A 16603-nucleotide genomic window follows, 5' to 3' on the forward strand; every position below is an offset into this window, starting at 1 on the left:
ACACAGACAGCAGAGCACAGCGTTTGATTCTACACATTGTTCTGTTTCGTGTCTTCTCCCCCACTGCTGGTAATATTCCTAAGGTCAGGAAGCTTAGCCTTCCTTTTTTTTTTTTTCCCCTTTGCCTGACTGGCTTGTGGGATCCTAGTTCCCCAAACGGGGTCCAGGGGTCGAACCCGTGTGCACTCTGCAGTGGAAGTGTGGGTCTTAACCACTGGACATCCAGAGAAGTTCCAGCATCACCTTCTTATATTTTATACCTACCACTGTAAAATCATTAATCTTATCCCCTCAGCCCAGTTAAAAGGCAGAGAACAGTAGCTTATTGATCTACCTAAAAGACGCTTACTCCTTGGAAGGAAAGTTATGACCACCCTAGATAGCATATTAAAAAGCAGAGATATTACTTTGCCAACAGAGGTCCATCTATTCAAGGGTATGGTTTTTCCAGTGGTCATGTATGGATGTTAGAGTTGGACTGTGAAGCAAGCTGAGCGCCAAAGAATTGATGCTTTTGAACTGTGGTGTTGGAGAAGACTCTTGAGAGTCCCTTGGACTGCAAGGAGATCCAACCAGTCCATTCCAAAGGAGATCATTGGAAGGACTGATGCTAAAGCTGAAACTCCAATACTTTGGCCACCTCATGTGAAGAGCTGACTCATTGGAAAAGACCCTGATACTGGGAGGGATTGGGGGCAGCAGGAGAAGGGGACAACAGAGGATGAGATGGCTGGATGGCATCACCGACTTGATGGACGTGAGTTTGAGTGAACTCCGGGAGTTGGTGATGGACAGGGAGGCCTGGCGTGCTGCGATTCATGGGGTCACGAAGAGTCAGACACGACTGAGCAACTGAACTGAACAATTATTTTACAGTATTTTTATCCATGGTAAAAAGAAATAGGGGAGTGTTAAATGTGAAAATAATGTAAAAACAAGCATTACCAAGAGGCCTGAAAACAGAGATCCAGAAAGATTAAGTGCCTTGATGGAGTCACACAGTTGGGGAATAGCTTAGTGTTTGGTCTAACCACTTATCTATCCTGTACCTGGTCCCTTAGAGCTGTGCTATTTCCTGACAGCTCTGCCACTTTCTAGATCAGGTAGCAGCACCCCAGAACCGTGCAGATCCTCCCCAGGGCTCAGCAGCATTCACATATCAAAACACAACAATTCCCAAAGTCGCTGAAGTTGTATGTCACCAATTAGGTAAAGGTGATGAATGCATGTTGAAATGACCACACCTAAACAGAGCAGCGGTGGAAAAGCCCTGTGGCAGCAAGAGCTAGGATGCTGAAGATGGTTCTGTCATTAATGAGGACCAGCAGAGTGTCCTCTGCTGATGGTCCTGCTCTTAGTGGAGGGAACATTGTGTCCAGATGGTGATGCAGAGGCAAAGGTGTCATCCAAGCGCAAAGGCTGCACTACTGAGCGTGAGGATGGTGGTGGGTTCAGGCAATTAAAAGTAGGTAGTTTAGGAGGGCTGGGCTCAAGGCTGGACTTCCCAGGTGGCGCCAGTGGTCAAGAACCCATCTGCCAATGCAGGTAGACTTAAGAGACTTGGGTTTGATCTCTGGCTCGAGAAGACCCTTTGGAGGAGGGTACAGCAGCCCACTCCAGTATTCTTGCCTGGAGAATCCCATGGACAGGGGAGCCTGGTGGGCTCTGGTCATGGGGTCACACAGAGTGGGACATGACTGAAGTGACTTAGCAAGCACGCACAGGCTCAAGGTCGTAATTTGGGAGTAGTGATAGATGAGGTGGGAGAGGAAAGGACAGTCAGAGTTAACGTGTTGTGCTGAGGGATTCTAACTTGATTCTGGGAGAGCAGGGAGCCTTTAAGACTTTTAAGGAGCCTTCAGTTCTGTGACATAGAAGGGCCTGATTGCTGGAGGCTAGATCTGGGGAAAGCAGGCCACTGGTAAATTAGAAGGTAGCCACAGGAATCTTGGCTTAAACCAACGCAAGAGCAGTGGGGAAGGAGAGAAATGGATGGATTCAAAAGACGTGAGAGCCTTTTGTTACCAGGATGACAGCATTCTTTCTGGTTTGAGATGCAGTTATTCCAGGAGGCTGGTGAACTTTATGTGTAGCCTTTGATTCCACGTTGCCAGAGAAATGTTCGTGGTTTCTGACCCACGTGTATCTGGCTCCACTCCCTTGAGCTGTCTAGCGGTCTCTCTCAGCAGTCAAGGGCGCTCTTCCCCTCCTTCCATTTGTCTCATATGAGCTGTCTACACGGAGTATACCTGCCTTCCTGTTTACACAAGCATGCTGTATACTTCAGTCCAGAAGTTCTCTTTCTCAGTACATATAAATCTTTTTCTATATACATTGGCTGTACTTAGGAGCGAATTGTACCTTTATTTTGTAGTCATAGGGTGAGCAGATGTTAGGATTGGTGTTTTCTGCTTGTGGAATTCTTCTGAGCTTTTAAGACGTTTAATGATCTGTTTATAACTTAAAAGGGAGTGTTCTAAGTGGAGGCTGTGAGTACATATGTGAATCAGAAAAATACTTTGAAGAGGTATTGTCAGTAATGAATTACAACTGTACATCTCTCTCAGCTATTTTTGGAGCTTTAAAAAGGTCTAATCAGATGATATTTTTAAGGAATTAAAAAATTAACATTAAGAATGGATTTTTATCCAGATTATATCTTTTAGGAAGATATATGTTTATCTGGGTGTAGAGTTGCTTCAGCTCCATGGAAAAGAACTTATTTTTCCTTAAGGCAACCTGTACCCATTTTCTTAATTATTTACAGATGGTATGTATTTATTTAATATTATCATATTTTAAAATTAGTTTAATAAAAATGGAATGTTGGGTTCACTTTAAACTTCTTTTCAGAAATACAGGTGAAGTTGAAATTTATATTTTGGAAAGCCTTATCTCGTATTGTCTCTTCCTCTAGCCAATATGGAAGATGCTTACAAAGGAATAACTCCATCTAGCTCTTCCGTAAGAGAATGAACGTTACCTCCTGCTACTTGCAAGAGATTGGTTCAATGGTTTTAGAGGTTTCTTTTCACAGAGTTTGATTTTTTTTCTGACTGTAATGTAAGAGTTAAAATAGAGTTGGGCGCATGTGTGCAAATTAAACTATATGACATTTTCAGAATATACTTTTGCTCACTATTAACATGAAAGTAGCAGTTGGAATAAAGACTCCCTTTGTCAATTTTTGTCCTTTTACTTGAAGTTGTAATCCTCTTGGGAGTGGAATACATTTAAATGTAAATAAAATGAAACAGTCAGCAGATTTCAACTCAGAGAACTGGTTCCAGTGTTATTGCATAACTCAGTAATGTCGGTCTAACACAAATGCCAATATTTGACCTTGGTTTGTTCTTGATGCTGTTCTTCGGTAATTGCCGTCATCCTGGCAGTCACTAAAGGGCCCAGCTGTGGAGAGTTATGTGAGAGCAGTTTGAAGGGGCTCACACTGTGTAATCTGGTACAGTGTTTTGCAGTATTGACCCCCCCCCCCCCATTTTTATTACTATTTGTTGTTGTTCAGTCATTAAGACTTGCCAGACTCTTTGTGACCCCCATGAACTACAGCGCGCCGGGCTTCCCTGTCCTTCTCTTTTTCCTTGAGTTTGCTCAAATTCAAGTCCATTGAGTGGGTACCCTTATTACTATTTACCTGTCCTTGAATTGGCTCTTACTGATAGGTCTGTACTAGCTCTAGATAGCTGATCCTGCAACTTCTTAACTAATTTTAACCATTAGTAAAATCTAAGCACAGATTCATGAATTAATCATCATTGGGGTTCCATCTCTATGAGCTTCTCAGATGCTGCAGTGGTAAAGAATCCACCTGCCAATTCAGGAGAGGCAAGAGATGTGGGTACTGCTGATTTTAAGATCAAGTCCATGTTAGCATCATGACCTAGAAAAAGCTTCAGTTCAGTTCAGTTCAGTCGCTCAGTCGTGGCCAACTCTTTGCGACCCCATGAATTGCAGCATGCCAGGCCTCCCTGTCCATCACCAACTCCCAGAGTTCACCCAAACTCATGTGCATCGAGTTGGTAATGCCATCGAGCCATCTCATCCTCTGTCATCCCCTTCTCCTGCTGCCCCCAATCCTTCCCAGCATCAGAGTCTTTTCTAGCAGCAAATCACTTAAGTTTTCTCCACTTTGAAAATACAATATGTGTAGGAACAACATGGGCTTCCCTGGTGGCTCAGATGGTAAAGAATCTACCTGCAATGTGGGAGACCCAGGTTTGATCCCTGGATCAGGAAGATTCCCTGGAGAAGGAAATGGCAATTGACTCCAGTATTCTTGCCTGGGAAATCCCATGGACAGAGGAGCCAGGCAGGCTACAGTCAATGGGATCACAAAGAGTTGGACACAACTGAGCAACTAAGCACAGTACAACATTCCCTCTCTACTTTTACATATAAAACCGTTTTTGTATAAATGCAGACACATATACAATATGCTTAATTAATTAATCGCCTCACGAGAAGAACTTCCAGTATATGATGGATGTCAAGAAGGGTATTATTTCATTCTACAGACCTTTCTATCTATACCTATGAGAATTATCCAGAAAGCACACATTGGAAAGAAAACAATCTTTGCTGACTGGGCTTTTCGTTTGTGTTGATTGCTGCTGCTAAGTCGCTTCTGTCGTGTCCGACTCTGTGCAGCCCCAGAGACGGCAGCCCACCAGGCAACCCCGTCCCTGGGACTCCACAGGCAAGAACACTGGAGTGGGTTGCCATTTCCTTCTCCAGTGCACGAAAGTGAAAAGTGAAAGAGAAGTCGCTCAGTCCTGTCCGACTCCTAGCGACCCCATGGAGTGCAGCCTACCAGGCTCCTCCGTCCATGGGATTTTCCAGGCCAAAGTACTGCAGTGGGTTGCCATTGCTTCATGTAGACAAACCTGGGCGTGTTGGCTTTATGGATCTGGGTTTGTGGATTTGCCGTTATGTTTTTGGCTAGAATGTTACAGAGCACTGTTAAGCAAGGGCCTGGGAATGTGGAAGCTGGATATTATTCATCCTTTATTTCAAAAAATAAACCCATTCCCCGAACATTGATGTTGATGTTGTATAATTAAAGAGGCTAGAAAATAATCATAATAAAAGAAAAACATAAAAAGACACACGGCTAGTTTTACTGTCTTCAGTGTTATAAACGATTTTCTAAAATGAATCATAGCTAAAAGCTAAGATCCTTTTTCCAAAAGCTAAGATCCTTTATAGTTAATTTAGGGTTTTGGGAAGGTGTTTATATTTTTATTGCAAACTTTTATGTTTGGTTAAGACTTGTGATGCCTTTTTGGTAGAAAACATAAGTTGATATGTTGAGCTTTTGGACTGGGCTTGCTGACCTGTGATGAGGGCATACTCTGAAGTGTAGGGGGCGGCAAGTGGCAGGAGTGCCCTGGTGTATGGCTGAGACAACTCCATCATCACTGTGAGGCCGGCCAAGAATAGAGATGTTCATAAACTCAAAATTTGTAAGCTATAATGTCTTACATAAAATAAGGATGATATTTTTTTCCCTTTCAGATTTTGGGGTAAGTGCTTTCTTAGCGACAGGGGGTGATGTTACCCGGAATAAAGTAAGAAAAACATTCGTTGGCACCCCGTGTTGGATGGCTCCTGAAGTCATGGAACAGGTAAAAAAATAATAATGTTTTGATTGACACAGTATAGTTGTACATATCATTAATGCACTAACATTTCATTCAAATCAGTCATTTTACTAGAATGCATCATGTAAGGTTTAATTCCTGATTGCTGAGCCTCAGCAAAGTAATATCAAAGTTGGGCACACAGAGCCGTGGACTTCTGACATAATACGGAGCCCCCTGCCCCCATCATGTGTAACATGCCTGCCATATAATTGTGTTTTTTTCCTGCTTCCTTTCTTAGGTGAGAGGCTATGACTTCAAGGCCGACATGTGGAGTTTTGGAATAACTGCCATCGAACTAGCCACAGGAGCAGCGCCTTATCACAAGTATCCTCCTATGAAAGTAATTACTCTTGGAAATAACATGTCGGGTTTGAAGGGTGATTTAACAGAATCCATTCGCTAATTCTCTTTAACATAGTCATTCTTTCTGAGGCCCAAGGAGATTTAATGGAGGGGTGCAGCTGAGTTAAATGTTGTCTGATGTTCTCAGTGGACAGAATGGAATAAAAGCAGCCTGGTCCCCAGCCTTGAAGCCTGCTTTACATTCATAGCACAGAGGAGTGTGGTCAGATTGGCCGATGGAGGTTGATAGCTGTGACAAATGCTGGCCATTACTCTCTTTATGGTAGAATACCCCTGACTCCCCAAGAAAAATCTAAAAATAGATTATAGTGATACCATCTTTACAGATGGATTTCCAGATTTTCAGGCTTTTTTTTGCCTTTCCATGATCCATAACATTTCCCTCTTGTTCTCATAGTGTCCTGTTGGTAATTCATCTGAAGTGTGGGAGCCCAGTGTTTTTAGGAACGACATACATTTGGATACTATTTTTAGATTTTTTTGTTATTCTTTTAACTGGGCCACAGCATCATTTCTGTTAGTTTTGAGGCAGTGGTATCAGGACTGTTTTATCCAACTGGATTTTGTTATGAGGCTGAAATAGCTTGAGTGGAAATTATGAAGGTATTTTACAGAGAATATGGTGTATGTTTGTTTCAACTTTTTTCTAGGATTTAATTGGAAAAGCTTAGGAGGATTAAAAAAAAACAAAACCGGATTAAAAAAGTTAAATAATCTTACTGATTAAAAAGTTAATAACATTCTTGTTGTAGATAATGTTGAAGTACAAATAAATAAAGAAAACAGTCATCCATAATCTCATCAACCACAGATAACCCCTATTAAAATTGTAGCATAGTTCATTACACTGTTTCCTCTATATTTAATGTACATATTTTTAATATAGATAGGATTCAGGGGTTGCATGTACACACCTGATTTTGTTAGCTGAAAATTTAAAATTGAGGTGTAAACAATGGAAGTGACGTTTCAGGGAAAAAGCACTGAAATAACCCTGAGGATTTTCCTTCTATCTGGTTTTTCTCTATTATTTTTTCTTAGGTCTTTTTTTTTTTTCCCTGCTTTTTAGTGTTTTCCACTTGAATCCATCACATTGCTAATCCCAGCCTAAAGTCCTGCAGGACTTCGTCAGATCTGACAGATTTGCCACTTTTCTTTGGATTGCTATTATCCTCTACAAACAGTAAACTGTCACTTTAATCCTTCATCTTTTCCCACATCTGAAAGCACTTGAAAAGAGTCTTGGCTTTATAGCATTTGCATAAATTAAGGCTGATTTATGCATTAATGAGTTTTTTTCATTTTATAGATCAATAGTTTGCTACAAAGTCTACTCTTTTTTTTTTTTTTTTTTTTTTTAGCAAAAAATTTTGATGTTAGTGTGAAAGATTGGAATTTTTTTACCTTTCCGATGTGAAAACTGTATTTTCATGTAGTTTTGTCCCTTTCCAGAAGCAGCATGGCCTTTTGTCCTGGTTATGGGTTTTAGCAACTCAGCTGTATCCTGGCCATCTTTCAGTGTCTCAGTTTTGCCAAGCCGTTAAACATTTCTGTATGTTTTTTCATTAAGAGAAAGAAGGAAATCGTGTGTTACCTCCTGGGATGTTGTGGATTTATTTCTAAGGCTGGTAATGTGTTACAGAAGCCTTGAGCACGGGCAGTTCCTTACTTAGGAATGACCTGTAAACATGAACATTCCCTGCTGCTCTGGGCCTCTCTCTTCCCCCTCTACCACCCCCTTTCCCAGACAGTGCCCCTGTCTGCACTAAGCTGGTGCTGGAGCTGTGAGGCTACGTGCTCCTGCAGGCTGTGTGAGAACCAGTTCCCAGGAAGCTCTGTCCCAGCCCCTTTGGGAGATCACGTTAACACATAGAGCAGATTTTGTAAGTTCTGTCAATGGAATAACAAAAAAGGTTAAAGGGCACATGAACAGCTTTGCAAAGGGAACTGAATACTTTGAATATACGTCTTCTAGAAAATGAAAATCATGGGGAAGCACCTAATGTGTAACTACTGGAGGAGGGTCTTTGAGACTTTGATGAAAAAACTCATTTGTAGCAAGCAGTGCCTGTCTTGAGATCCTGTCTTCCCGTTTGTTTCTGCTGCAGGTGTTGATGTTGACTTTGCAAAATGATCCACCCACTTTGGAAACGGGAGTAGAGGATAAGGAGATGATGAAAAAGTATGGCAAGTCCTTTAGAAAGTTACTTTCACTGTGTCTTCAGAAGGATCCCTCCAAAAGGTATGTCAAACGGAATGAGTGGCCATGGCTGGGTGGAGTCCTGACGAAGCATGGTTTGTGGATGGGGAAGAGGCTGTGCCCGGACGGGGCTTCCAGTTCAAGGAGATCCAGCTCTGGTCCCCGTATTTCCAGCCTGTTAGTAGAAGCTTGGATCTGAAAGGGACAGAAGTGAGCGAGGACCAGGGAGAGACAGAGGGAAATTTTCAGTGTTAATAAGATTGGCTGTGCTTGTTAGGTGTGGGCTCTGTCAGCAAAGGAAATGAAGTAAAACAGAAATCAGAAGCAGTTGGCAGCCGCACATTCAGAAGCTGAGCTAATATTCTGCACTGTGTAGGTTGAGCTGACCTCTCAGGGTTTGAATATCCTGCCAGCTCCAGTCTAAACCAGGCAGAGCTATTGAATTTTGCATGAGCTTCCTTTGAGTTGCAGAACAAGTTGTTTGTGCTGTTTTAAAAGATTATCAGTAAAGAAGATTAACATTTTTACATTCAAAAGATTAATCATATAAACAGAAGCAAATGGTTTTAAATTAACTTTAGTATTTCCTCTTTAGTCTTGGGTTATCGCCCTGCACTGTGGTATGTCTGTTTTCTGAGTTTGTCTCTTCCTTCTCCCTTTCTGTGATTTTGAAATATCCTGGGTAGTGAAGAGTAGAGCCCAGTGTCCTTTGTCACTTAGAGAAGGTTCATGACAGGAAGGGAGCACACTCCTTCGCTGAATAGCCTCCCTTTGTGGTGCTTGGCTGTGTGCGGCTTTGACCTCACACAGCGTTAAATGGATTACGCACCTGTAGAGGCTGCTGAGAAGTTTCTGGCTACCCTCATCCATCCAGAACTCTGATTTGATACTCGTATTCCAAAATGTCAAAACTGGCTTCTCTTCTGGAACTTTCTTTTTCAGGGAGGACCTGCTTTTCGAAGGATTCCTTTATTTTTAAGTTCTTGATGAAACTTGAGCCATTTTCTTTTACACAGTGATCTACTGTTTGAGTTGGCTACCCTTCTCTAGAATAAACACACTTTGCATTATATTACCTGTTCTTTGTAGTGACTTCTTTTACGTTCACTGAATTTGCCTTGAAAGAAGAAAAAAGTGAAAATTGCTCAGTCATATCTGACTCTTTGTGATCCCATGAACTGTTCAGTCCATGGAATTCTCCAGATAAGACTAATGGAGTGGGTAGCCTTTCCCTTCTCTAGGGGGTCTTCCCAAACCCGGAATCGAACCCAGGTCTCCTGCATTGCAGGCAATCTTTTTACCAGCTGAGCCACAAGGGAAACCCAAGAATACTGGAGTGGATCCCTGTCCCTTCTCCAGCAGATCTTCCCAACCCAGGAATCAAACTGGAGTCTCCTGCATTGCAGGTGGCTTCTTTACCAACTGAGCTATCAGGGAAGCCCTTGAACTTGCCTTGAAGCTTCTCTGTGTCAGTCACCTTTCTCATGAAGCCAGATTCAAAGACTTAGCTGTTAAGCATCTCGAAATCATTTATTGTAACAAGGATGCAAGACTGACTGACTTTCCTCTTTCCTATTTGGTGTCATCTCCAAACGTAAGTTTTTGGCAAGGAAAACAGAGTTTGATCCTCCAAACCCCAGTGAGAGAAGAACCTGTCCTCCCCTTTCGCACTAACTAGATTGTAACCAATGGTCTTTGTGATTCTTAGTTGAGATCCCACCTAGTGGTAGTGATAGGTAATCACAGTTCCAGCTATTTTGATAAAAGATTCTGGAGGGTAGAATTGTTGGGCTTCCCAGGTGGCTCAGTGGTAAAAAAATCCTTATTCCAATGCAGAAGACATGTGTTTGATCTCTGGGTCAGGTAGATCCTCTGGAGGAAGAAATTTGGCAATCCATTCCAGTATTCTTGCCTCGATAGTCCCATGGACAGAGGAGCCTGGCAGGCTGCAGTCCACGGGGTCGCAGAAAGTCAAGACACAAGTGAGCGACTGAACATACACAGAATTGTTAGTGTACTTCCTGATATGAAAATATATCCCTTTAGGAGACTCATAGTTTTGTCAAAATAGACCATCATACTTTATATTTAACATTCCATCTATTTTTCTCAATAATCTTGAAAGTGTTTCCAGGTTTAATTTGTTATATGAGCTCAAATGTCAGGTTCCCATCACCCCACTAAAAAATAACAACAAAACTGTTAGAAAAGACCTGTACAGCCGATATTCAAATTCTTACGTCTTTCCCTCAAAGTACTCTCTTAGTAACGGTATTGATTTACAAAGGATGAATAGTTTAAGGACCTTTAAAAGGCATTTCCTCTATGACATAATCTTCGTGCCGTTGTACGATTCTCCTCTCTAACAGAGAGTATTAGTGGTGCATGACCTTCCCAGGTGTTTCATTCTTGTAATGAAAAAAACACAGTGTAGGAAGTTTGGGTAAAGATGATTGGGGAGATGTGAGGATGGAAAAAAACAGTATTGTGATTGTGGAGTTATCTATTAAATAGGATGCAGTTAAAATATGTATTCATGACTGAATTAATAAGTAAACATTGAATTGTCATGCAAGTCTGAAAGTGTGAATATTTCCTGTCTTCTCTACCTTTGCTTATATTGTCCAAATATTTTTCCTCTTCTCCTCTCCCCTTTCCACCCGTCTTTCACAGCTTCGTTCAAAGGCCCTAAATTCTCAAAGTTAGATACATTTGGGTGAGCGTCCTCGCCCTTCTTCCTCATCATCTGTATGCCTCAGTTTCCTTGTCTGTAAAATGGGCTCAATAACATCAGGTCCTAGCATTGCTGCGGGGATGGAACAAGATAATGCATTTAAAGCAGAGAACACAGTGCCTGAGTATTTCTAAGTATTCCTGAAATTGGGATTGCCATTTTCTTTCTTTCTTCATTATTCGCCTGTCTTTTCCTAACCAGTGGAGTCATTGCAACTTCTGATTTCCTACAGTATTCAAAGATATGTCTCTTGTAGCACTTACTGCGCTGTGTAGGTTAATTGACTTGCATGTCCAATTTCCTCATGAGTTTCCTAGGTTTTTAGAAGGAGAGTCTGAGTCTCTCATCTTCCTCTCTGTCTTTCTGTCAACAGTGACTGGTCTGCATTACATACTCAGTGGTATTTCCTGAACACCTGCAAGCAATGGGGGAGCTTGCAATTTGGGGATGATTTAGACTCATTGAAAAGAATTTCAGAGCCAAACCAGATTGTAGTGGGTTGAGAGAGGGGTGAAGGCAGGAGTTTTGATCCTTATATTTATTTCTGTTGCCAGCATATAGATCCTCTACGTGTAGTCTAAAAGCAGTTAACTGGTACCAACACCTTGGTTTTACTGAGTGCCTTTTTTTAGCAATGAGTGAAAACATATCACTGGGTAACAGTGACCAGAACGGAGTCATTGCAGTGTGAGAGCCCTCAGGCTAGCTGAGAAGGAGCTGTGCTTTCTATCAACCTCAAGAACTCTTGGAACTTCCCATTGCCTAAGAGCTGGGTGTCAGAGTTCTTTGCCTCATCCAAGTCTGTGCCCTGCATTTGCATAGACAAAGATTTGCTTATATTTGCATAGCAGAACATTTTGTTATTCTTAAAAAAAAAATCCTTTCTCTTAGAGGCTACATATTTCATATGGATGGCAACTATAAAAATAGCATTTTTGGGGCACATTTTTCCATCCACAAAGGAGTTGATGTTGCATAGATGAATCCATTGGAAACAAAACTTAAATATTTCTTTGGGAGGGGGGCCAAGGTGAGAAATACAGCTCTGCTGGAGGTGAGTGTATTGTTAGACGTTAAAATACAAATTTTCAGAGCTATTTAAACTGTATCATATTCATCCTGAATCCTTTGAACATTATTTTAAGTCTTGGTGGACTTTGGCTTATCCACACGTATTTGAATCCTTTAAGGGATTTTCTTCTGAGAATGTTGGTGCTTGCAGACTCCTTCCGCATTGTTTTTAAGGGTTTAAAATTGAATCATTGTTCAAAGCCTAGGACCTCATTACAGTTGCTGGTATAGCATTTTAGCATTTCTTGTAATATGGTGTTTGCTTGTAATATTGTATTGCTTGATAATTGTTAGTGGCCTTGTAAGACATAACAATGCTTGCAGGATTCTTTCTACTGTAGTACTCGGCTAAGAGGCAGGCAGCACTGATGGTTCCTGCTTTAACCCTACACTAGTAATCTCCATGGGCTTCCCAGGGGGCTCAGCAGTCCCAGTAAAGGAGATGTGGGTTTGATCCCTAGGTCAGGAAGAGCCCCTGGAGAACGAAATTGCAGCCCACTCCAGTACTCTTGCCTGGGAAATCCCATGGACGGAAGAGCCTGGTGGGCTGCAGTCTATGGGGTCGCAAAGAGTTAGACACGACTGAGCGCACACAGACACACAGTAATCTCTATAACGTAAGAGTAAAACACGCAAAACATATAGAAACCCTAAAACCGAATGGGCAGCGTGCATCTTGATTTTTCTCACACCTTCTCTCACGTTCTTCCCTTCCTCACTCCTCCTGCTTCTACTTTTCCACACTTGTTTTGGAAGTAGTTTGACATATGTAGAATTCAACTATAAAGGGATCTGCTATTTAGGTCTTCTCTTTTATAGAGTCAAGGTTACCTGTTATTTAAATATTAACCCTGTTAAGAAAGGAATGTGGCTTTTTAAACGACTTCTCATTTCTCACGTCACTGTGTTTCTGTGTCTGTTGATGAAGTTGAGTAGAGTTCAGAGAACAGGGTTTTCTCTTCAGCATGCTTTTCCTCTTGACAGTCTTGATGACCGCAGAAATGGCCTTGCTGGGGAGGGAAACAGTCCCGGGCCTGTATCCCCGGGTTGTTGTTGTTGTTCAATCACTCAGTCATGTCCAGTGCTTTGCAACCCCGTGTTTTAGGCTTCTCTGTCCTCCACTTCTCCTGGAGTTTGCTCAGATTCCTGTCCTTTGAGTTGGTGACGCCATCTAAGCATCTCATCCTCCGCTGCCCACTTCTGCTTTTGCCTTCATTCATCTCCAGGTATATCTGGCATTTCCCAGCCTTCTCTTTACATGGGTCCTACACTTGACCTTGGTAAGCTGAAGTGAGGAGTTGGGGGTTTAGAGGAGAAAGGAAGGCATTTGTGACTTTCCTTCTCATTGCACGCGGATACACTCTTTCCTTTTGTTTCTTGTTAGCCCGAGTCTTGTCTTCATTACATCATTCTCCTGTTCTCTACTATATTGAATAGATGCTTCGAATTTGGTGCTAACTCTAGTTCCAGAAGTTGTAGTTTGGTGCTCAGATGTCTAGTAGCATCACTTTTACCCCGTATTTGATTCTGGCATGAAATTGAGCTATAGCAGTTTTGTGGTCTGTGTTAGGCTTTGGGGATACAAAAAAGTGAACACTGTGTGGTCCCTTCCTTGGAAGGGCTTGTAACCTAGTGAGGTGGAGGCAGGGAGATGCAGAAACAGATCATTGCAAAGTGAGTGTGGGTAGATTGGTGTGTGAGCAATGAATTCTACTTGTAGGAGCTGGGAGAAGTATCTTTGAAGATGGATGCCATTTAAAAGGGTTCTTGATGGATAAGCAAGGGTGTGCCAGTTGGTTACAAACAATTCTGAAGCACAGCAGTGTGCTTAGTCATGAAAGAGCAAGGCGTGGGTGAGACCATCACTGTGTTTGGAGGGTAAGTTGATGTGGGGCATGATGGGAAGATCTCAGGCCACTAAAATCCTTTAGGAGGGATAAGAAAGTATTTTTTGTTTAGAAGCCAGCTAGGGAGCAGTGTGGATGGTGGGTTGGAATGAGGAAGAGAGAAGTGGCAGACAGACTAGCCAGGAGACTGTGTCAAAACAGTATTGACCAGAAAAACAGTGAAATTGTAAGTGGCTCAGTCGTGTTCAACTCTCTGCGACCTTATGGACTATAGGCTGCCATGCTCCTCTGTCCATGGAGTTTTCCAGGCAAGAACACTGGAGTGGGTAGCTGTTCTCTTTCTCCAGGGAATTTTCCCAACCCAGGGATCCAACCCAGGTCTCCCACATGGCAGGCAGATTTTTTACCGTCCGAGCCACAAGGGAAGCCATTTGACCAGAGAGAGTGGAGGATTTAAACCAAAAGAGTGGCTTTGAGTTCCTTCATCATCTTAATTTTCTTAGCTTTCTTTTCTTTTCACTTAAAAAAATTAAATCTAGGTTATTTTGAACGTGTCTTGGTTTTTGAAATTTGGTTTCATAGTGTCAGTTGCCAGACATACCCAGTCCCTCGTGTAATGGTTCTGAATGTTCTCAGTAGCCGTCTCCTTCCCACGGACACAACCCATGTGTTCGAATGTTCTGACCATCCTCTCCCCGCCTGACAGCACAGTCTCTTATCTGCCAGGTTGTAAGCTGACGAGGGTGGTGTTTATGTCTGTCAGCGTCATCAGAGTGTGCCTAGGGTCTAGCATGATACCTGACAAATAGCCGGTGTTCATTGCATACTTACCGAGAGAATGAAAGAATGAATTTGCAGTTGCTGGAAGCAAAAAACTCTACCAGTGATCTCTTAAGAGTAGTCTACATTAAAAAAAAAAAAAAAAAGCAGCCTAAGTTAAATCACTTCAGTTATCCTTTTTAGTTCTAGTTGCCTGGTAAGCAAAGTACAGAAACAAGGTCCAAGGTAAAAATTCCTGAATTTGAATCAACTTAGCAAGGAACATGGAACACAGAATGTAAAGTGTGGCCCACCTGTCATGTAGACCTTTAGTTACTCAAAGAAATTAGCAATTAGAGGCTGCTGGTTGCATTGGCTGTGGCCGTTTGGGGTTCTTTGTTAGGTACTTGTAACCCGTGTTCCACTTGAAATTGAGGAAAAGCGCACTAATGATTTAGAGAGAAAACGTCTTTGCACAGAAATGCAGTCTATGGCCCCTGCAGACTGTCACAGTTTGTTCACCATTGCGCTGAATGACGCTCCCTAATTCTTTAGCATGCTGGGTCCCTGGACACATTTTAGTGGGGCTTCCTGGTTCAGAGCACTGGTTTCCAGTCTCTTCAAGTGTGAGGACTCCCTGTAAACTTGGATCCCATAGCACAGTAGTCTTAGGCACTTCTACGATCACTGCCTGAGAAGAGACCTGCTGATACTCACTCGGGCTTCCCTCCCCCCTCCCAGTTTTTTATTATGAAAAATTTGAAACATACAGAAAAGATGATAAAATAATACAGTGTTTACGTCTTTGTAAACACCTAGATTCAACAATTATTCACCTTTCTCATACCTGCTGTCCCTGTCATCTCCATTTTATTGGCTGAACAGAAAATAAGGAACAAACTTATGACATCAGCGTGCATTCCCTCCAAATAAAGACACATTCCTCCATCCCCGAAATACTTTTCCACACTTAAGTAGATGAACAGAAATTTACTAAAATTGCGCGCTGCCTAGCACATTCGCCCATCTCTATTTCTAAATGTCTCGTAGCTTCTTCTCCTCTTAAAATTCAAAACTCAGGAGAGGGTCACACGTTGCTTTTGGTTTTATGTTTAAATCAGTTTTCATCTAAAACAGCCCCCTCACGTCTCCCCTTTTCTTCTACGACACCAACTTTTAAAGAGAACAGCCCAGTTATCTTGCTGACTGTCTGTCCTCTAGGCTTATGTGATTCTTTCTGCATGTCTGCAGGAACTACTGATCAAGGAAGTGGTTCTTTGTGGAGAGTGCCAGTTATTTAACACAGAAGGAATGACGGAAGTGGAAAAATCAGTGTTCTGCCGCCTCCAGTGACATAATTATTTAAGGCAAAGATGCCAAAACCAGCAGGTGGAAGATTCTCCAGGACAGGATATGCATATCATGGCAAAGTATTATCCAACAGGATACTTGCCAGTTGCAGTGGGGCAAACTTACCTTGGAGAGCTCTCAGGCCTGGGGACCAAGTGGTTCAACATAACATCTGTCCCGGTGAAATAACCTATCACCATGTGCCTCCCAGTGCCGCAGTAATTCCAATGTGCATCTTCTCTGAAGTCCTTCCCCCAAGTACTTGTGTCAGCCTAGCCAGGCCTTCTGACCCAACTGTCAGTTTGTGGGGAATACAGGACAGAGGGACAAGTGGCACTTGGGGGAACAGTCAGACTAGCCTCGCCGTGCTTGTAAATGAATGGCTTTGCGTCCTGTTAGTCACTGTCAGACTTAGGTTCCTTGAAGACCAGTAGTCCAGGTACTTTAGACAGGGTGACTTGGTGGGTGGATAGTGTGGTGGTGCGCACGTGCGTGGTCCCCTTGCAGACACCGCCGCTCATAGAGAATCGGAGAACACCGTGGACATAGTTTCCTTGATAGGGTCATACCGCCGCTTGTACTGCTTCTGAATAAATACAGGGAGTTAGCTCACAGACAT

At 42.4% G+C, this 16603-nt stretch overlaps 1 protein-coding gene across 1 annotated transcript in view; it reads left to right on the plus strand.

Annotated features, from left to right (window-relative positions):
* The window catches only part of STK39 (serine/threonine kinase 39), a 323108-nt gene that overhangs the window by 118954 nt on the left and 187551 nt on the right, over positions 1 to 16603 (plus strand). Inside the window, exons 6-8 of the mRNA XM_069577324.1 lie at positions 5533 to 5642; positions 5899 to 6000; positions 8132 to 8265. Coding sequence (XP_069433425.1) covers positions 5533 to 5642; positions 5899 to 6000; positions 8132 to 8265 — 346 coding nt within the window. The remainder of the gene's footprint in view (positions 1 to 5532; positions 5643 to 5898; positions 6001 to 8131; positions 8266 to 16603) is intronic.

This window comes from Ovis canadensis, chromosome 2 (assembly GCF_042477335.2).
Source record: "Ovis canadensis isolate MfBH-ARS-UI-01 breed Bighorn chromosome 2, ARS-UI_OviCan_v2, whole genome shotgun sequence".
Classification (NCBI taxonomy): Eukaryota; Metazoa; Chordata; class Mammalia; order Artiodactyla; family Bovidae; genus Ovis; species Ovis canadensis.